Consider the following 22,286-nt stretch of genomic DNA (forward strand, 5'->3'; position numbering starts at 1 on the left):
AGAGGGCTGGTCACCTTCTCCCCATGCTGTGCTGCCCAGTGCAGTAGTTTGGGAGCTGACCTTGTTAGTGAAGACAGAGGCAAAAAAAGCATTGAGTACATTAGCTTTTTCCACATCCTCTGTCACTAGGTTGCCTCCCTCATTCAGTAAGGGGCCCACACTTTCCTTGACTTTCTTCTTGTTGCTAACATACCTGAAGAAACCCTTCTTGTTACTCTTAACATCTCTTGCTAGCTGCAACTCCAGGTGTGATTTGGCCTTCCTGATTTCACTCCTGCATACCCGAGCAATATTTTTATACTCCTCCCTGGTCAGTTGTCCAACCTTCCACTTCTTGTACGCTGCTTTTTTGTATTTAAGAGCAGCAAGGATTTCACTGTTAAGCCAAGCTGGTCGCCTGCCATATTTACTCTTCATTCTACACATCGGGATGTTTTGTCCCTGTAACCTCAATAAGGATTCTTTAAAATACAGCCAGCTCTTCTGGACTCCTTTCCCCCTCATGTTATTCTCCCAGGGGATCTTGCCCTTCAGTTCCAGGAGGGAGTCGAAGTCTGCTTTTCTGAAGTCCAGGGTCTGTATTCTGCTGCTATCCTTCCTTCCTTGTGTTAGGATCCTGAACTCGACCATTTCATGGTCACTGCCTCCCAAGTTCCCATCCACTTTTGCTTCCCCTACTAATTCTTCCTGGTTTGTGAGCAGCAGGTCAAGAAGAGCTCTGCCCCTAGTTGGTTCCTCCAGCACTTGCACCAGGAAATTGTCCCCTACGTTTTCCAAAAACTTCCTGGATTGCCTGTGCACCGCTGTATTGCTCTCCCAGCAGGCATCAGGGTGATTGAAGTCTCCCATGAGAACCAGGGCCTGCAATCTAGTAACTTCTGCGAGTTGCTGGAAGAAAGTCTCGTCCACCTCATCCCCCTGGTCTGGTTGTCTATAGCAGACTCCCACCATGACATCACCCTTGTTGCTCACACTTCTAAACTTAATCCAGAGACTCTCAGACACTCCTGAGCATAGCAACAAATATGAGTGGCTTTCAGCTTCAAATTAGTTTCCACAGTATGCATCCGATGAAGTGAGCTGTAGCTCACGAAAGCTTATGCTCAAATAAATTGGTTAGTCTCTAAGGTGCCACAAGTACTCCTTTTCTTTTTGCAAATACAGACTAAAACGGCTGTTACTCTGAAAGCTTCAAATTGCTGCCTCAAGGGATCCCTGATCCTTATGGCCCCGCGCTGAGCCCCTCTAATTGCCCTGGTCTCTGGCTGTTCAAACTTAGCCTCCAGGTGCTGAACCTCTGCGGTCCAGCCCTAAGTGAAGCTTTCACCCTTCCCGTCACAAATATTATGGAGCGTACAGTACATGGCTATAAGCATAGGAATATTGTCATATTCCTATGGCAGCACCAGCGAGTTTTTAAATGGCCAAAAGCACACTCAACAGTCATTCTGTAGTTGCTCAGACTGTTGTTAAACTGCTCCTTGCTGCTTTCAACTTGCCACGTGTATGGCTTCATAAGCCACAGCATTAAGGGGTTGGTGGGGTCTCCCAGGATAACAGTAGGCATTTTGATTTCCCCTACGGTGATCTTCTGGTCTGGGAAGAAAGTCCTTGCTTTCAGACAACTGACCTGTTCAGAACGCTGCAAGATGCATGCATCCTGTACCTTTCCAGACTAGCCTGTGTTAATGTCTGTAAAACGCCACGGTGATCCACAAGTCCCTGGAGAATCATTGAGAAATACCCCTTGCGATTAATGTACTCGGTGACTTGGTGGTCTGATGCTAGAATTGGAATGTGTGCCATCTGTTGTCCCTCTGCAGTTAGGGAATGCCAATGTCACGCACGTTACCCAGAGTCAAGGTCTTTCAGAGCAGGACGCGATCAATGGCACTGCAGACTTTCGTCAACACAAGTCCAACGGTCAACTTTCCCACTCTGAATTGTTTAGGAGCCGATCGGTAGCGGTCTAGAGTAGCCAGCTTCCACAGTGCAATTGCCACACACTTCTTCTTCAATGGCAGTTCTCGTTCTCCTGTCCTTGCGCCGCAGGACTGGGGCGAGCTCATCACACAGTCCCATGAACGTGGCTTTCCTCATCTGAAAGTTCTGCAGGCATTGCTCATCATCCCAGATGTGCATCACGATGTGATCCCACCACTCAGAGCTTGTTTCCCGAGCCCAAAAGCGGCATTCTACTGTGGTCAGCACCTCTGTGAATGCCACAGGCAATTTGTGTTGTAGCTACTATGCGTGGGGAGATCAATGTCTCACTTCTCTTACCTTTGTTGTTTAACGAATAACTCCACTGCCACTCATGATGTGTTGGTCGGAGCGAGCAGCATACTGGTCAACAGTTTGGGATCCATTCCTGCAGCCCGAGGAGGCAGGGCACACAGTACAGAGACTGTTGAAAGATGGCGCCAAATGCGGATGGAGGCACAAGGATTTCTGGGATGCGAAGCAATGCATCATGGGTCATTGGGACAGGACTCAGGATGCCCTTTGACCTCCTTTGTCTTCCCACAAGTCTTAGTGGCAGAAGAGAAAGAGGTGCTCTGTGGGATAGCTGCCCAGAGTGCACTGCTCTGAATACTGCTGCAAGTGTGAACACGCTATTGTGCAGGCAGCTGACTGTGTGAACACACAGTGGTGCTCAGAGAGTGCTGAAGAAAAACCGTTGTAACTGCCCGCGCTGTAACTTTGCCAGTGTAGATGTGCCCTAAATCAGAGACAAGACAGGTCTTCTCTACAGAAATAAGATGCGCTGATTTAATTTAAATTGGTGGTTACAGGGATATAGTTAAACCAGTGCAAATCACTGTAGGCCATGCTTGTTTTTAGATTAAACTTGTTCCTAATCAACTTAAATGAAATTAAAATAGGCCATGCTTAAACCAAAGAGTGGCCACACAGCCATTTGCACCAGTGTAATTCTATCATTTTAAATTCACACCTTTTAAATAAAACTCGTGCAACCTTCTCAAGGAGGCAGGCCCTCAGACAGAGCAGTTCAGATATCCAAGCTGACTGGCCAGTTTCAAAGTTGTGCAGATAGCTTTAGGAGATCATTATTTTCTTGAGGATAAGAAAACTATTTAAGGAAAATTTGAAAACAAGGGGAGGGCATGTGGGGAGGAGGAGGAGGATGGTGCAAGCTCAAAGGTAAGTGTGGAAGAACTTTTTGAAACTTGAGCAGGTGTTAAGATTACCCAGGGTGGTGAGGGGGGGAAGGCAGCAGGATGGGAACTAGGCAGAAATGTGGGCAGAGACAGAGTGAAGTTATGCAAGGCCCTAAGGGTAAAGATAAGTGGCTTCATCTTGAAGTTGTTTCTTCCTGCTGAACTAAATTAGGCAGCTGAGTAAGCAGGAATTTGAATGGCTGTTGCTCATACCTTGTAATGAAATACCATGCATGTGTAACATGAAAGATCTAATTACGTCAGAATAACACTTTCAAATTAAGTTTTCCAAGCATTCCCAAGATTTGTTTTAATCAACTTTATTTTTGTACTTCTCCCCCCACCCCCAGTGAAAATTGTAATCCGAGGGGACAGGAACACAGGGAAAACCACACTCTGGCATCGACTCCAGGGGAAGAAGTTTGTTGAAGAATATATTCCTACTCAGGAGATCCAAGTCACCAGCATCCACTGGAACTATAAAAGTAAGAAGGGAGAGGGAATGGAGGGTGCCTGGGGAAGGAATAGTCTCTGCTTTGGAGGCAGGAATTCCTCTGTAGCCTCAGCTGTCTCTTGCGGTTTTGTCCAGTTTGGATTTAAAATGGGTCCCCATCGCTCTTACTTGATTATTCAAATAATCCTGTTTTTTAATTCTTTCACTCAGTAATTACATTACCAACCATTTAAACAGATGTCCTCAGTAGTTAAAAATCACAGGAAGAAATTTAACAAAATGTGAATATGAATTGAAATGTTCATTGTATTTTTTTGCTGTTTCAATGAAAACAGATGATATTGAACTGTGTCTCTAGGGGGCTGGATACTAAAGTACAAGAGTACTGCGTTAGTACATTTAGTACCAGCAGGTGAAAATGAGCAGTCTCACTGTGCAGTTGGGAGTGTAAATCCATACTGGACAATGATGAAAAGTGAATTAGATTTTTTAAATGCTTGTAGTTCTAATAATCTTATGTAGAGATATTAATACAAGTAAGAAGTATTGAAAAACAGAATTACTACATCTTGTCAATGATACTCGAAGATACTTGCTTGAGTTGCAGAGATGGGGTAGAAGTCTTCTTCCTGCTATGGCAGCATAAAGGAACTGGAATTTTTACAGCGTGGGCAGAACGTTGCTGATGCAGAAAATACATAAAACAGCAGCAGATTATTTTAGGAGTCCCTTTCATAGCTCAATCATAGGAGGCAGAAGCGGGTAGGCTTAGGGGAAGAGGTAGCAGGGCCATGGTGCATGCCTATAATGGTGTCAGCACCCACCTGCCTCCCATGTGTGCCCCCTTTTCTCTGGCCAGTTGTGCCTGCAGACAGTCATTTCACGGGTCCCCTTTCTCTTGGTTAGGTGTGAGCCTGCTTTTGGTTTTACATCAGGGTGGTGCCTGCCTCTCGCAAGCACCCCCTTGGCTGCTGGTTCTCTCCGCTAGCTGAGCCACCCACGCTGTCCCCCCTTCCAGGGTATATAGTCTAAGTTCTTTCTCGGCCCTGGTATGGGGCTGTAGCTCTAAGGCTTCTTCCCTGAGGCACTGCCTTTTTCAGTCACCCATCTGGGGCCCATCTCAGTACCCTCAGCTGGTGTCCTTTTCCAGCAGCTGTCCCTGGACTCAGTCTGCAACCAGACCAACAGTGCCCATCTCTGACGAGATCAAACGAGCTAGAGACAAAGGGTAACAAGAAAATTTGCTTCAAATGTATTTGTAGAATGAGGAAGACCAAGGACAGGATAGGCCCATTACTCAATGGGGTGCAGGAAGAAAAATAACAGAATGTGGAAATTGCAGAGGTGCTTAATGGCTTGTTTCGGTTTTCACCAAAAGGGTTGGTGGTGATTGGACGTCTAACATAGTGAATGTCAGTGAAAATGAGGTAGGATTGGAGGCTAAAATAGGAAAAGAACAAAGTTAAAAATTACTTAGACAAGTTAGATGTCTTCAAGTCACCAGGGCATGATGAAATGCATCATAGAATACTTAAGGAGCTGACGGAGGAGATATCTGAGCCATTAGTGATTTATCTTTGAATAGTCATGGAAGACTGGAGAGATTCCAGATGACTGGAAAATGGCACCTATAAGAAGGGAAATAAGGACAACCCAGGGAATTACAGACCAGTGAGCTTAACTTCTGTACCTGGAAAGATAATGGAGCAAATAATTAAGCAATCAGTTTGCAAACATCTAGAAGATAAGGTGATAAGTAACAGTGAGCATGGATTTGTCAAGAACAAATCATGTCAAACCAACTTGATACCCTGTCAAGGAAAGCTAACAAGCCTTGTGGATGGGGCGGGGGGGGGGAGTGGTAGATGGGATATGTCTTTACTTTAGTAAAGCTTTTGATACTGTTACTGTCTTGAATGACCTTCTCATAAACTAGGGAAATGCAACCTAGATGGAGCTACTATAAGGTGGGTGCATAACTGGTTGTAAAACAGTTCCCAGGGAGTAGTTATCAGTGGTTCACAGTCATGCTGGAAGGGTATAATGAGTGGGGTCCCACGGGGATCAGTTCTGGGTCCGGTTCTGTTCAATATCTTCATCAGTGATTTAGATATTGGCATAGAGAGTACACTTATAAAGTTTGCGGACAATACCAAGTGGGAGGGGTTGCAAGTGCTTTGGCAGTTAGGATTAAAATTCAAAACTATATGATCTCTGTACCCTTCAGAAATGGCTGAAGTTAACAGGATGAAATTCAATAAGGACAAATTGTGGTAAACCCAGGACAAACAGCTACAAAGCAGGGGGTAGTAATCAGTCCCAGAAGGTTAAAAGGCCCCTCCCTATCCACTGAGGAGAGGTAACCACAGGTTAATAGGGTTCAGCTGAAAAGGGGTTGCTAGAGAACCAATTAGGTTCAGCTGACTCCAACTGCTTGAGACCTTTTAAAACCCTCCCCTGTTAGGAAAGGGGGAGGGGGGGTGAAAGAAGCAGGGAAGCTGCCAGTAGGCTAGGAGCAGCAAGACACCAAACCTTTCCAGGAAGGGAGGCTGCATTCCCTCCCCAGAAGGGAAAGGAAAACAGGCACAAGGGACTGACTGAGGAAAGGTATAGCCTGACCAAGGACTGCCTTGCCCAAACCTGTGTCTCCAAGGCTAAAAAGAACTGGGCCTGCTGATGCGAACAAGGTACTTTGCCACAAAATGCAATCTATTTAGGAAGGAACAATCAGTTCACATACAAAATAGGAAATGACTGCCAAGGAAGGAGTACTACGGAAAGGGATCTGGGGGTCATAGTGGACCACAAACTAAATGAGTCAGTGTGACACTGTTGCAAAAGAAGTGAACATCATTCTGGGATGTATTAGCAGGAGTGTTGTAAGAAAGACATGGAGAAGTAATTCTTCCACTCTACTCCACACTGATTAGGCCTCAGCTGGAGTAGCATGTCCAGTTCTGGGTGCCACATTTCAGGAAAGATGTGGACAAATTGGAGAAAGTCGAGAAGAGCAACAAAAATGATTAAAGGTCTAGAAAACATGACCTATGAGGGAAGATTGAAAAAATAAAAAACAAAACTGTTTGTTTAGTCTGGAAAAGAAGACTGATGGGGGACATAACGGTTTTCAAGTACATAAACTGTTACAATGAGGGGGAGAAATTTTCTTCTTAACCTGTGAGGATAGGACAAGAAGCAGTGGGCTTAAATTGCAACAAGGGATGTCTAGGTTGGACATTAGGAACAACTTCCTAACTGTCAGGATGGTTAAGTACTGGAATAAATGGCCTAGGGATCTCCATCATTGGAGATTTTTAAGAGCAGGCTAGACAAACTCCTATCAGGAATGGTCTAGATAATATAATCCTGCCATGAGTGCAGGGGACTGGACTAGGTGACCTCTTGAGGTCTCTTCCAATCCTACGATCTCTGTACCCTTGCCTGGTTTGGATTGGTCCTGGGCTCAGCCTGCCCGCACTGACCTTTTCATGGTCTTGCTGCTACTCTAGCTAGCCAGCCAGGCATCCGGTCTTCGGCAGCCTTCCCTGGGCTCAGTTCTGCCTGGTGAACTCTCTGTAGTGAGCTGTCTGTGGCCTGCTGCTCGTCTAGCCAGCCAGACACCCAGTCCTCCCTCCCTCAAACTCCATGCAGTAACTAAGCTTCTTTGCTCTGCTGCTTGTCTTATATAGGGCTCTTCTGCCCCCGGATTGGCTGCTTCTCTGCAGCCACTCTAGTTGCCTGGAGGACTTCTCTCTGCTCTATCGGGCGCAGGGTGTTGCATTACCACAAGGCCTCCAGAAGGGGGTCTCTGGACCTAGTCCACCCTGGCATACTGCAATGCCCACAGTTCTGGGTTGCACTGCCATTTGTAGGCAACTCATCTTGGGCTGCAATAACTTAGGCGGACAACTTTCATTGAGGGCTGCTTTGCACCCTCCCAATTCTAAGCTATTATGGGGGGGTCAGAGGTGGTTTAAAGCCCCATTAGCTGCACCCTCCCGATTCCAGACTGTGGGTTTTGTGCTTTGCCTCCCAGAGTTGCACCCCAGAATCATCCCCTTAGAGCTAAATAGCATATTAAATTGGGTCTGCAAAGGTGTAAGTAGACTTTTCTGTTACTAAACCGATTCTGTGGCTGCCTTCTATTGCTTCCTCTCTGCCAATGGCTCTGGCTGATCTACCCTGACTAGAATTTAAAAGGTTTGGTCTTCCCAGCTGTTACTCCTGGGGGAATTCTGCACCACTTCGCAATGCAGAATTTTCGCAGAATTAATGCTCTGCACAGAATTTCATTTTTTCCTGCAGAATTGGCGCTGTAGAGCTGCTGGCCTCTGCCAGGGGCGGCTGGACCCTCCAGAGCCTGGCTCCCCAGCTCGCAGTGTGCCAGCGCAGGCAGACTGCCGTTCCAAGTTCTGCCAGGCCCACTCGGGCGCATGGTGCGGCCAGGCTGGGGAGCTGTGCTTGGGGAGAGGCAGGAGCAACAGCTGGGAGCTGCAGGGAGGGGCCACTGCTTTCCAGAATGGAAGACTGAGGGTAAGTGGGTGGCCTGCTTGGGAGGTGTGGGGGGAGGGGGTGACTCGAGCTGTTCTGGGGATAGCCAAACCTTTAAATTGTGGGGCCCCCCCATTAACAGCAGGCATGCATCTCTGCCTGGCGGGACAGTAGCAAAACTTTGTGGAGCAGGTCCAGTGGCAGGGCTCTGGAGGGAGGAGTTGCTGGAACCTGGGCAGTCTGCTGTTGGGAACTCAGAGGGCCGGGGGGGGCTCCTTGCCCTGGACAGCATGCCCTGCGGGGAATCATGCTACCCTGAGTCTTCTCTGTCTTCATAAAGAGAAGTTCCAGCGCATCGGACCTGTGACTCTGTCACACCCCTATGCACCTTTACTTTAGGAGCACCTCTTTCTGTTTGTCTCGCATTAGCTGGTATAAGGCACTTACTCGGCTGCGCAACTTAGTCATGGTGTTGCAGCCTCTGCAGTGCATAAAGGCTCTTCTGGTACTTCCTTGTGTAAGGCAGAGACCTGTCACTCAGCTCTCTTCCCTCTCTCTGGCTTCTTGGAATGTCAGTCTTACTGTGGAGTACAAGAAAGACTTCGAAAATAGTTTGGAGTATTCTCCAGACTATTTTACGAGCAGAGCTATCAGAGATCAAAATAAGAAACAGGGAAATTCTTTTTCCATGGTAGTGGGCAAACCTAAAGGCAGTTAACATCCAAATGGTGGCTACATCCGTAGAAGCAATATTTTTTCATGTTCTAGGTAAACAGTGTGTGGTGGTTCTCCCTGCCCCCCCCCCCCCCAGCCTTTACCCTAAGCAAAAGGGATAATGCACATACTATTCATAAATACTGCAATGGAAACTGAGGTCTGATTTTAAAAACAAACAACCCCCCACCCCACCTTACAGCACCAATTACTTGCTTTGTGCATGCATTTGCACTAATTAGGCGATCAAATTACATGCCCAAAATATTTGAAAGCTGTGCTCCATAGGTGGAGGGAAGCCAAGCAGTTTGTTTCCAAACACTGGATTGCATCTGTACTTGTTGGATCCCAGGTTCCATGTTTTCTAGTGTAGAGGCAGCCCATTTAGCAGGCTGGTTTTGCTGGGAATCCAATAACTGAAGGCAATTTTTGTGTAAGGCCAAAGTTAATGTAAAGCTCTGTTATAATAGAACTTGGTGTTTGGAAATGACAGCCATGTGTATTGCAAGGTGAAGGGCTTTTCTCAAGGGGAAATATGCGGTGGGGAGAGGGGAGTCTGACGGACACTTGAGAGATTACAGAGCTGACATTTTGTCTCTTGCTGTCAGTTTGTTTCACTTTAAAGAAAATAATTGTTTTGTATTTTTAGAGAATTAATGGGAAAGCATTTCACTTGCTGATCTTATTAAAAATTACTCAGTGCTGTAAAAAAAAAAAAAACACCTCACAGCTTTTAACAAACATAATAAGAAACGTTTCCTGCTGTGAAAAACTTCCCACTGAAGATAGACAAGACATGGGCATTTTGAGAAGTCAGCCCAGACGTAATTACTGTCTTGCTGGTTAACTTCTTCTGTTAGGGGGAAGACTACAATTTCTTTTGCCTGTGCCACACTCATGCTGTGTGAATAACGATCCTGAGGAAGACCGTGTCGGCCATTTCCCAAGACTAATTAAATTTCAAACAACTATTCTGAGATCCTTAAGTTGTTCTTTGTGATTATTCTGAAATCTTAGACTGCTGGCAAAGAATTCATTTTATTAGAGGGATGTGGATTTTTTCTTCTGAGAATGATCCATTGATCTCTTGTCTGTGGAATTTGGTAAGCTTTAGGCCCTGTCTACACTGGCAAGTTTCTGCACAGTAAAGCAGGGTTCTGCGCTGTAACTCCTGAGGTGTACGCACTGCCAAGCCACTAGTGCGCAGAAACTGCGCAGTTGTCGCATTGTAAAAAAACCACCCCGATGAGCGGTGTAGAGCTTTCTGCTCCGGGGCTACTGTGTTGTGGTGCCAGTGAAGACACAGTGGTCGATCACAGCGCTGCGATTGGCCTCTGGGAGGTGCCCCACAATGCCTGTTCTCACCTCTCTGGTCATCGGTTTGAACTCTACTGCCCTGTCCTCAGGTGACCAACCATCATCCCACCCCTTAAATTCCTTGGGAATTTTGAAAGTCCCCGTCCTGTCTGCTCGGTGACGCGTGCAGTGGTCTCAGCACGTCTTTCCAGGTGGCCAGGCCTGCTCCACGCACCAGGCAAACCCCCGCTTGGAGCAATGCCGAGCTGCTGGACCTCATCAGCATTTGGGGAGAGGAGGCTGTCCAGTCCCAGCTGCGCTCCAGCCGTAGGAATTAGGAGACTTACTGACAGACTTCACGATGCATGACAGGAAGGGGCCATGACTGGGACACACTGCAGCACAGGGTCAAAGTGAAGGAGCTGCGGAACGCCTACCACAAGGCACGGGGGGCAAACTGCCACTCCGGTGCTGTGCCCACGCGGAGCTGCTGGCTCTACAAAGAGCTGGATGTGATACCTGGCGGCGACCCCAACTTCACTGCAAAGGCCGCTGTGGATACGTTGGTGGCTCGCATGCCAGTTGATAGTGGACCAAGCCAGAAGGAGGAAATCTTGGACGAGGATGTGGAGGGTGGGGGGACGCAGAGGCAGAGGATGACTCGGAGGTCAGAGATGCATGCAGCCAGGAACTCTCTTCTATCCTGGAGGTGGCTAGCCAAGCACAGCTGTCGGATGTTTGCGAAGTGCAAACAAGAAAGGAGGCCCTTGGTAAGTGGATTTGATTTTGAGAATCTCTGAAGTGAGTTGTTGGGGGAAGGAGGGTTGCAGAAAGCAGGCTTGTCTCCCACCACTTGCCAAGTCTGAGCCGTGGAACAGGCTGCTGATTGACTCCTTCACTTCACAGGACTCACCTTCAGATCTCCTGGAAACTCTCGTGGAGATACTGGGCAATCTGCTGCTGCAGGTTCTTCGGCAGAGCTGCTTTGTTTCCGACATGGGGGGACGGCAGACCATTGCCGCACACAGGCGAGCCACATGGGGCCAGGGCGGAATCCACAGTCTTGGAGAAGACCCTCCCTTGATTCCCTGCTGACCCTCAGCAGCGAGATATCGTCCATAATGATCATGTCCTATGGAAAGTGTGGGGACAGGAGTAATTATCAGCCCCCCACCCCCCACAGTGCTGGCTTTCCCCAAGAGCCATATGCCCAGTGTACAGCAGGATCCGGGAAGAGGGATTTACCCTCCCCTGTGGCTGCTTACCTTTTTGGGGTTTCGTGACTCATGTGTGCTTGCTTGGGGTCAGCCAGTTAGTGACAGGTGTGTGAGTACCGGCTGTGTTTTAAAGCACTGAATCAGTGTTGTCTGTGTTGCAAACAATACTGCTTCTGTAAAATGTTGTGTTTAAACTTCACGGAGATGACCTTGGGAGCCCAGCCTCCCTCTTTGTTATCGGCGGCGGAATGGCTGTGCAGAATTAGAAAGCAGCCAAGAAGAACTAAGGAGGACTTTCTGTGTGATGTTATGATGCACTCCGCTGCTGAGCAACAGGAATTGAAGGAGTGGCGGGACAGCGAGAAGAGGGACCGAAAGGAGAATGTAGCATGCCAGAATGAAGCCATGGAGTGGCTCTTAAAGGTTATGGAGGTCCTAGAGGACATGCTCCACGCGATACTAGCTCTTCAAGCTGAGCAGCTCTGTGCCTGATCTCTCTTGCTGCCGCTGCCGCAAAACTCTCTCATCCTCCCCCCAGACACTGCCAACACTCTTATCAACCTCCTGGCTCCAGTTTCTACCTGCTGTATTCCACTCCTCCCCCCTCACAGTCCAGCACTGCGGACTCCCACTGCACTGAACACCCATCCCTCTGCAGTTTGGCCCTGCTGAAGTACAGTACCAGCTACATTGTACTCCAAAGGAGAAGGCTGGATATGATCCCTGGACATACAAAATTTTTAACCATCCCGGGACCGCTCCTCTTCCTGGGACCTTGCCTTCCGCAATCCCCTTGCTGCTGATGGTTTTTTTTTGGTTTGACTCTCCTCCAGTTGTTGTTTTTTAATAAAAGAATTGTGTTGGTTTGAAAGCAATCTTTATTCTATTAATTGAAAGCAAGAAGAGCCCTGCAAAGCAACATACAATTATGTTAAACTCACATATTGCGTCGTCTGCACCAATCACCTGCCAGCATTACAAGCACTGCACTCCTGAGCATAGCAACAAAATATTAGTGGCTTTCAGCTTCAAATTGCTGCCTCAAGGCATCTCTGATCCTTATGGCCCCACTGTGCGCCCCTCTAATTGACCTGGTCTCTGGCTGTTCAAACTCAACCTCCAGGTGCTGAACCTCTGCAGTCCAGTCCTGAGTGAAGCTTTCACCCTTCCCGTCACAAATATTATGCAGCGTACAACACATGGCTATAAGTATAGGAATATTGTCATCATCCAGGTCTAGCTTCCCACAGAGGCCGTGCCAGCGGGCTTTTAAATGGCCAAAAGCACGCTCCACAGTTATTCTGTACTTGCTCAGCCTGTTGTTGAATCGCTCCTTGCTTCTGTCACGTTGCCCTGTGTATGGCTTAATAAGCCACGGCATTAAGGGGTAGGTAGGGTCTCCCAGGATCACAGTGGGCATTTCGACTTCCCCTTCGGTGATCTTCTGGTCCGGGAAGAAAGTCCTTGCTTGCAGCTTCCTGAACAGGTCAGTGTTCTGAAAGATGCGTGCGTCCTGCACCTTTCCGGACTAGCCTGTGTTAATGTCTGTGAAATGCCCACGGTGATCTACAAGTGCCTGGAGAATCATTGAGAAATACCCCTTGCGATTAATGTACTCGGTGGCTAGGTGGTTTGATGCCAGAATTGGAATATGCATGCCATCTGTTGCCCCTCCACAGTTAGGGAAGGCCGTTTGTGAAAAGCCATCCACAATGTCACATACCTTGCCTAGAGTCACGGTCTTTCGGAGCAGGATACGATTAATGGTCCTGCGGACTTTCGTCAATACGAGTCCAGCGGTCAATTTTCCCACTCCGAACTGGTTGGTGACTGATCGGTAGCAGTCTGGAGTAGCCAGCTTCCACAGTGCAATCGCCATGTGCTTCTCCAACGACAGGGCAGCTCTCATTCTTCTGTCCTGGCGCTACAGGGCTGGGGCGAGCTCATCATACAGTCCCATAAATGTGGATTTCCTCATGCGAAAGTTTTGCAGCCACTGCTCGTCATCCCAGACGTGCATCACAATGTGATCTCACCACTCAGGGCTGGTTTCCCGAGCCCAAAAGCACCATTCCTCTGTGGTCAGCACCTCCGTGAATGCCACAGGCAATCTTGTGTTGTAGCTACTATGCATGGGGAAATCAATGTCTCACTGCTCTTACCTTTGTAGTTTAAGGAATAACTCCACTGCCACTCGTGATGTGTTGGTTGGAGCGAGCAGCATCCTGGTCAACAGTTCGGGATCCATTCCTGCAGCCCGAGGAGGCAGGGTGTGCAGTACAGAAACCATTGAAATTTGGAGCTAAATTGATTGAAGCACAGGGATTTCTGGGATGTGAAGCAATGCATCGTGGGGCACTGGGACAGGACCCAGGATGCCCCGTGATCCTCTCTGCCTTCCCATATCTTAGTGGCAGAAGAGAAAGAGGTGCTCTCTGGGATAGCTGCCCAGAGTGCATCGCTCTGAATACCACTAAGTGCTGAAAGTCCTATTGCTCAGGCAGCTGATAATGTGAATGCACAACAGCGGTTTCCCTTCAGTTCTCTCTGAGCGGTGCTGTAACTCTCCCGGTGTAGATACTTGCCTTCAGAAGCAACTGAGGTGGAATGCTGCCCATAATGTCTTCTATGTCATAAAGGCTAACCTAGCAGCACTAAGAGCTGCTAATCTGCTTGTATATTCATGATATAGTCAGGAATGCAGTGGCTAATTAAAAACTAGACTGTGTGTAGAGTATAACAATTGGTATAACTACTGTAGGGGACAATTTCCTGGCGCAAGTGCTAGAGGAGCCAACGAGGGGGGCCGCTTTTCTTGACCTGCTGCTCACAAACTAGGTAGAATTAGTGGGGGAAGCAAAAGTAGATGGGAATCTGGGAGGCAGTGACCATGAGTTGGTTGAGTTCAGGATCCTGACGCAGGGAAGAAAGGGAAGCAGCAGGATACGGACCCTGGACTTCAGAAAAGCAGACTTCGACTCCCTCAGGGAACGGATGGCCAGGATCCCCTGGGGGACTAACTTGAAGGGGAAAGGAGTCCAGGAGAGCTGGCTGTATTTCAAGGAATCCCTGTTGAGGTTATAGGGGCAAACCATCCCGATGAGTCGAAAGAATAGTAAATATGGCAGGCGACCAGCTTGGCTTAATAGTGAAATCCTAGCAGATCTTAAACATAAAAAAGAAGCTTACAAGAAGTGTAAGGTTGGACATATGACCAGGGAAGAGTATAAAAATATTGCTCGGGCATGTAGGAATGATATCAGGAGGGCCAAATCGCACCTAGAGCTGCAGCTAGCAAGAGATGTCAAGAGTAACAAGAAGGGTTTCTTCAGGTATGTTGGCAACAAGAAGAAAGCCAAGGAAAGTGTGGGCCCCTTACTGAATGAGGGAGGCAATCTAGTGACAGAGGATGTGGAAAAAGCTAATGTATTCAATGCTTTTTTTGCCTCTGTCTTCACTAACAAGGTCAGCTCCCAGACTGCTGCGCTGGGCATCACAAAATGGGGAAGAGATGGCCAGCCCTCTGTGGAGATAGAGGTGGTTAGGGACTATTTAGAAAAGCTGGACGTGCACAAGTCCATGGGGCCGGACGAGTTGCATCCGAGAGTGCTGAAGGAATTGGCGGCTGTGATTGCAGAGCCATTGGCCATTATCTTTGAAAACTCGTGGCAAACCGGGGAAGTCCCGGATGACTGGAAAAAGGCTAATGTAGTGCCAATCTTTTAAAAAAGGGAAGAAGGAGGATCCTGGGAACTACAGGCCAGTCAGCCTCACCTCAGTCCCCGGAAAAATCATGGAGCAGGTCCTCAAAGAATCAATCCTGATGCACTTGCATGAGAGGAAAGTGATCAGGAACAGCCAGCATGGATTCACCAAGGGAAGGTCATGCCTGACTAATCTAATCGCCTTTTATGATGAGATTACTGGTTCTGTGGATGAAGGGAAAGCAGCGGATGTATTGTTTCTTGACTTTAGCAAAGCTTTTGACATGGTCTCCCACAGTATTCTTGTCATCAAGTTAAGGAAGTATGGGCTGGATGAATGCACTATAAGGTGCGTAGAAAGCTGGCTAGATTGTTGGGCTCAATGGGTAGTGATCAATGGCTCCATGTCTAGTTGGCAGCCGGTATCAAGTGGAGTGCCCCAAGGATCGGTCCTGGGGCCGGTTTTGTTGAATATCTTCATAAATGATCTGGAGGATGGTGTGGATTGCACTCTCAGGAAATTTGCGGATGATACTAAACTGGGAGGAGTGGTAGATACGCTGGAGGGGAGGGATAGGATACAGAAGGACCTAGACAAATTGGAGGATTGGGCCGAAAGAAATCTGGTGAGGTTCAATAAGGATAAGTGCAGGGTCCTGCACTTAGGATGGAAGAATCCAATGCACCGCTACAGACTAGGGACCGAATGGCTAGGCAGCAGTTCTGCGGAAAAGGACCTAGGGGTGACGGTGGACGAGAAGCTGGATATGAGTCAGCAGTGTGCCCTTGTTGCCAAGAAGGCCAATGGCATTTTGGGATGTATAAGTAGGGGCATAGCGAGCAGATCGAGGGACGTGATCATTCCCCTGTATTCGACATTGGTGAGGCCTCATCTGGAGTACTGTGTCCAGTTTTGGGCCCCACACTTCAAGAAGGATGTGGATAAATTGGAGAGAGTCCAGCGAAGGGCAAGAAAAATGATTAGGGGTCTAGAACACATGACTTATGAGGAGAGGCTGAGGGAGCTGGGATTGTTTAGCCTGCAGAAGAGAAGAATGAGGGGGGATTTGATAGCTGCTTTCAACTACCTGAAAGGGGGTTCCAAAGAGGATGGCTCTAGACTGTTCTCAATGGTAGCAGATGACAGAATGAGGAGTAATGGTCTCAAGTTGCAGTGGGGGAGGTTTAGATTGGATATTAGGAAAAACTTTTTCCCTAAGAGGGTGGTGAAACACTGGAATGCGTTACCTAGGGAGGTGGTAGAATCTCCTTCCTTAGAGGTTTTTAAGGTCAGGCTTGACAAAGCCCTGGCTGGGATGATTTTACTGGGAATTGGTCCTGCTTCGAGCAGGGGGTTGGACTAGATGACCTTCAGGGGTCCCTTCCAACCCTGATATTCTATTATTTGTATCCATTTATTCTTTTACGTAGAGACTGTCCATTTTGATCAATGTATATGGCAGAGGGGCATTGCTGGCACATGATGGCATATATCACATTGGTAGATGTGCAGGTGAACAAGCCCCGAATGGTGTAGCTGATGTGGTTAGGTCTTACGATGGTGTCCCAAGTTGAATTCCACCAAGATTTCAACGATTTCCACCCTACCATCAACCTCAGCCAGGACCAGTCCACACAAGAGGTCCACTTCCTAGACGCTACAGCGCTAATAAGCGATGGTCACATAAACACCACCCTATACCGAAAACCTATGGACTGCTATACTTACCTACATGCCTCCAGCTTTCATCCAGACCACATCACACGATCCATTGTCTACAGCCAAGCTCTAAGATATACCCGCATTTGCTCCGGTCCCTCAGACAGAGACAAACACCTACAGAATCCTTATCAAGCATTCTTAAAACTGCAATACCCACCTGGTGAAGCGAAGAAACAAATTGACAGAGCCAGAAGGGTACCCAGAAGTTACCTACTACAAGACAGGCCCAACAAAGAAAGTAACAGAACGCCGCTAGCCATCACCTACAGCCCCCAACTAAAACCTCTCCAGTGCATCATCAAGGATCTTCAACCTATCCTGAAGGATGACCCCTCACTCTCACAGACCTTGGGAGACAGGCCAGTCCTTGCTTACAGACAGCCCCCCAACCTGAAGCAAATACTCACCAGCAACTACACACCACAACAAACCCACCAACCCAGGGACCAAACCCTGCTACAAACCTCAGTGCCAACTCTATCCACATATCTATTCAAGGGACATCATCATGAGCCATCAATGCCCCTCTGCCATGTACATTGGCCAAACCAGACAGTCTCTACGCAAAAGAATAAATGGACAAATTTGAATCAGGAATCATAACATTCAAAAACCGTTAGGAGAACACTTCAGTTTCTCTGGTCACTCAATAACAGACCTCAGAGTGGGAATTCTTCAACAAAAAAACTTCGAAAACAGACTCCAACATGAAGCTGCAGAACTGAAATTAGCTTGCAAACTAGATACCACCAGATTAGGCCTGAATAAAGACTGGGAGTGGTTGGGTCATTAGAACACCTAAACTTAATTTCCCCAATACTAATTTCTCCCTACTGTTACTCACATCTTCTTGTCAACTGTCTGCAATGGGCCACTCTTACCACTTCAAAAGAGATTTCTCCTCCCTTGGTATCCTGCAGTTAATTGATTTACCTCGTTAGACTGACCTAATACTTGGTAAAGCAACCCACATCCTTTCATGTATTTATACCTGCTCCTGTATCTTTTACTTCCTACATCTGATGAAGTGGGTTCTAGCCCACGAAAGCTTATGCCCAAATAAATTTGTTAGTCTCTAAGGTGCCACAAGGACTCCTTGTTTTATTTAACCCAGTAAGTACTTATGAAAATCATTTTCCCTTGGATCATTTGTATCGCAAATACTTACCCATTTCCCTCTTGCTTCTATATGCCATGCTATTCTCTCTCGATGGCTTCTAAGGCCCCAATTCCCTCTAGCTGCTGGAAGGGAAGAGGAGCTTCCTTTCTCCTCCTCCACCCCTCTCCCCCAGCCTCTTGCATGTTAAGAGGGTGGAGGGTCTCACTGACTTTACCTCTCCACAAAGTGTCTTGGCTGCTGCATGGGGAAGAGGGTGTTTCTATTACTCTGCCTCTCCTCTCAGCCTTCTGGCTGCTGTAAGTGTGTGTTTGGAGACAGATTTGTGCTGTGTTCCTCCTAACTGTCTGCAAGTCTGGTGTGTTGTCTTTCTCTGAATCACTCCACTGTCTCCACAGCTTTCTGCAGGAGTGTAAAATTGACACATTGTATCCAGACCCAGGCTCTGGTAGTAAACCTGATCAGTGTCCTTAATTTCACTCTCGTGCTGCGTAGCTATACTAGCTCTATCTGCAGGTTCAAGAAGGCAGGACCGTATGTACAGTCTACATGTGTTTTGTGTCTGCAAGGTTATTTCCCTGCAAGGACTCCAGCAATAGGGAAAAGCTTGGCGGGGGGAGCCTTTCCCCACTGCCCCCCCCCTTCCAAAACCTTTCATTGACATGTGTAGCTACACACTGCAGAATGGGCATAGCTTATTTTTCATGGAGGCATATAGCTGAATACCTTCCCAGCTGCCGAGAGTGGTGTGTCGTGTAGATGTAGCCACAGTGAGTAGTACTCTGCAAGCAGCCCTGTTGATTTTAGTGGAACTATTTGTGGAGTAAGATTCTACTCAGTATGAGCAAGAGTGGCAAAATCTGGCCTTGTGAATGGATGACTTGAGAAACGTCCTGCGATAGAGACAAAGGACTGTGTTGTCTCGTTGGCTGAACAAAAGGCTCAGTACTCAGAAGATCATGGTTTTTAGTCCAGCAAGGCCTGTGGCACTCTGACTTTGGGCAAGTCACTTGATCACCTTGTGCCTCAATCAGTCAGGCTAGAAAATTGGATGCAGAGTAGGAGTTGCTTTGCAAAACCAGACTTAAGGCTTGTCTACAGTGGCAATTTACAGCGCTGCAGCTTTCTCTCTCGGGGGTATGGGAAAAACACCCTCCTGAGTGCAGCAAGTTTCAGCGTTGTAAAGTGCCGGTGCAAACAGTGCACCAGCGCTGGTGGCTACGCCCCTCGTGGAGATGGTGGTTTTTGTTGTTGTTTGTTTTAGAGCGCAGGGGGAGCTCTCTCCCAGGGCTCTGCTGTGACTATACAGCCCCATTAGAGCGCTGCTCTGGCAGCACTTTAGCATTGCAAGTGTAGACTAGCCCTTCGCCAGAGATGAGATGCAATCATAAAATCATGGAAGATCGGGGTTGGAAGGGACCTCAGGAGGTCAACTAGTCCAACCCCCTGCTCAAAGCAGGACCAACCCCAACTCAATCATCCCAGCCAGGGCTTTGTCAAGCCGGCCTTAAAAATATCTAAGGAAGGAGATTCCACCCCCTCCCTAGGTAACCCATTCCACTGCTTCACCACCCTCCTAGTGAAATAGTGTTTCCTAATATCCAACCTAGATCTCCCCCACTGCAACTTGAGACCATTGCTCCTCGTTCTGTCATCTGCTAGCACTGAACAGCCGAGCTCCATCCTCTTTGGAACCCCGCTTCAGGTAGTTGAAGGCTGCTATCAAATGCCCCCCTCACTCTTCTCTTCTGCAGACTAAATAATCCCACTTCCCTCAGCCTCTCCTTATAAATCATGTGCCCCAGCCCCCTAATCACTTTTGTTGCCCTCCGCTGAACTCTCTCCAATTTGTCCACATCCTTTCTGTAGTGGGGGCCCCAAAACTGGACACAATACTCCAGATGAGGCCTCACCAGTGCCTAATAGAGGGGAAAAAGAAAAGGAGTACTTGTGGCACCTTAAAGACTAACCAATTTATTTGAGCATGAGCTTTCATGAGCTACAGCTCACTTCATTGGATGCATACCGTGGAAACTCTGTGGAAAATAGAGGGGAATAATCACTTCCCTCAATCTGCTGGCAGTGCTCCTACAAATGCAGCCCAATATGCCATTAGTCGTCTTGGCAACAAGGGCATGTTGTTGACTCCATATCCAGCTTCTCATCCACTGTAATCCCCAGGTCCTTTTCTGCAGAACTGCCGCTTAGCCAGTTTATCCCCAGCCTGTCGCAGGGCATGGAATTTTTCCATCCTAAGTGCAGGACCCTGCACTTGTCCTTGTTGAACCTCATCAGATTTCTTTTGGCCCAATTCTCCAATTTGTCTAGGTCACTCTGGACCCTATCCCTACCCTCCAGTATATCTACCTCTCCCCTCAGCTTAGTGTCATCTGCAAACTTGCTGAGGGTGCAATTCATCCAATCGTTCAGATCATTAATAAAGATGTTGAACAAAACCGGCCCCAGGACTGACCCCTGGGGTACTCAGCTCGATGTTTAGTTGGCAGCTGCTATCAAGCGATTGATCACTACCGGTTGAGCCCAACAACCTAGCCGGCTTTCTATCCACCTTACAGTCCATTCATCCAATCTATACTTTAATTTGCTGGCAGGAATACCGTGGGAGACTGTATCAAAAGCTTTGCTAAAGTCAAGATATATCACATCCACAGGAGACTAAAGCCCTGAGGTAAGTGGGGTACCAGGAGGAAGGACGAGCAGGAGCGCGTGAGCGGGAAGGGCTCCTGCCTCATACTGAGAAAGAGGGGCGATCAGTGAGTTATCTCAAGTGCCTATACACAAATGCATGAAACCTGGGAAACAAGTAGGGAGAACTGGAAGTCCTGGCAAAGTCAAGGAATTGTGATTGGAATAACAGACTTGGTGGGATAACTCGCATGACTGGAGTACTGTCATGGATGGATATAAGCTGTTCAGAAAGGACAGGCAGGACAGAAAAGGTGGGGGAGTTGCACTGTATGTAAGGGAGCAGTATGACTGTTCAGAGCTCAAGTATGAAACTGCAGAAAAACCTGAGTGTCTCTGGATTAAGTTTAGAAGTGTGAGCAACAAGGGTGGTATGGTGGTGGGAGTCTGCTATAGACCACCGGACCAGGGGGATGAGGTCGACGAGACTTTCTTCCAGCAACTCGCAGAAGTTACTAGATCATAGAATCATAGAATATCAGGGTTGGAAGGGACCCCAGAAGGTCATCTAGTCCAACCCCCTGCTCGAAGCAGGACCAATTCCCAGTTAAATCATCCCAGCCAGGGCTTTGTCAAGCCTGACCTTAAAAACCTCTAAGGAAGGAGTTTCTACCACCTCCCTAGGTAACGCATTCTAGTGTTTCACCACCCTCTTAGGGAAAAAGTTTTTCCTAATATCCAATCTAAACCTCCCCCACTGCAACTTGAGACCATTACTCCTCGTTCTGTCATCTGCTACCATTGAGAACAGTCTAGAGCCATCCTCTTTGGAACCCCCTTTCAGGTAGTTGAAAGCAGCTATCAAATCCCCCCTCATTCTTCTCTTCTGCAGACTAAACAATCCCAGCTCCCTCAGCCTCTCCTCATAACTCATGTGTTCCAGTCCCCTAATCATTTTTGTTGCCCTTCGCTGGACTCTCTCCAATTTATCCACATCCTTCTTGAAGTGTGGGGCCCAAAACTGGACACAGTACTCCAGATGAGGCCTCACCAATGTCGAATAGAGGGGAACAATCACGTCCCTCGATCTGCTCACTATGCCCCTACTTATACATCCCAAAATGCCATTGGCCTTCTTGGCAACAAGGGCACACTGCTGACTCATATCCAGCTTTTCGTCCACTGTCACCCCTAGGTCCTTTTCCGCAGAACTGCTGCCTAGCCATTCGGTCCCTAGTCTGTAGCTGTGCATTGGGTTCTTCCGTCCTAAGTGCAGGACCCTGCACTTATCCTTATTGAACCTCATCAGATTTCTTTCGGCCCAATCCTCCAATTTGTCTAGGTCCTTCTGTATCCTATCCCTTCCCTCCAGCATATCTACCATTCCTCCCAGGACTCCTCTCTCCCTGGTTCTCATGGGAGACTTCAATCACCCTGACATCTGCTGGGAGAGCAATACAGCGGTGCACAGACAATCCAGGAAGTTTTTAGAAAATGTAGGGGACAATTTCCTTGTGCAAGTGCTGGAGGAACCAACTAGGGGCAGAGCTCTTCTTGACCTGCTGCTCACAAACCAGGAAGAATTAGTAGGGGAAGCAAAAGTGGATGGGAACCTGAGAGGCAATGACCATGAGATGGTCGAGTTCAGGATCCTGACACAAGGAAGAAAGGAAAGCAGCAGAATATGGACCCTGGACTTCAGAAAAGCAGACTTTGACTCCCTCCAGGAACTGATGGGCAAG

The 22,286-nt window shown here is 47.8% G+C and overlaps 1 protein-coding gene across 9 annotated transcripts in view; it reads left to right on the forward strand.

The window, feature by feature from the left end:
• Window positions 1–22,286, forward strand: part of RABL6 (RAB, member RAS oncogene family like 6) — a 121,813-nt gene that overhangs the window by 13,317 nt on the left and 86,210 nt on the right. For 4 of the 9 annotated variants that reach the window (XM_073314659.2, XM_073314653.2, XM_073314654.2 and 1 more), the window contains exon 2: window positions 3,533–3,667. The exons of 3 other annotated variants lie outside the window; for them this stretch is intronic. In XM_073314659.2, the coding sequence (XP_073170760.1) occupies window positions 3,533–3,667 (135 nt within the window). Of the gene's footprint in view, window positions 1–3,532; window positions 3,668–7,941; window positions 8,170–22,286 lie in introns of all 9 variants that reach the window. 2 more of the 9 variants (XM_073314657.2, XM_078849098.1) reach the window with 1 other exon arrangement.

The sequence above is a fragment of the Lepidochelys kempii genome, chromosome 16 (assembly GCF_965140285.1).
Source record: "Lepidochelys kempii isolate rLepKem1 chromosome 16, rLepKem1.hap1, whole genome shotgun sequence".
NCBI lineage: Eukaryota > Metazoa > Chordata > Testudines > Cheloniidae > Lepidochelys > Lepidochelys kempii.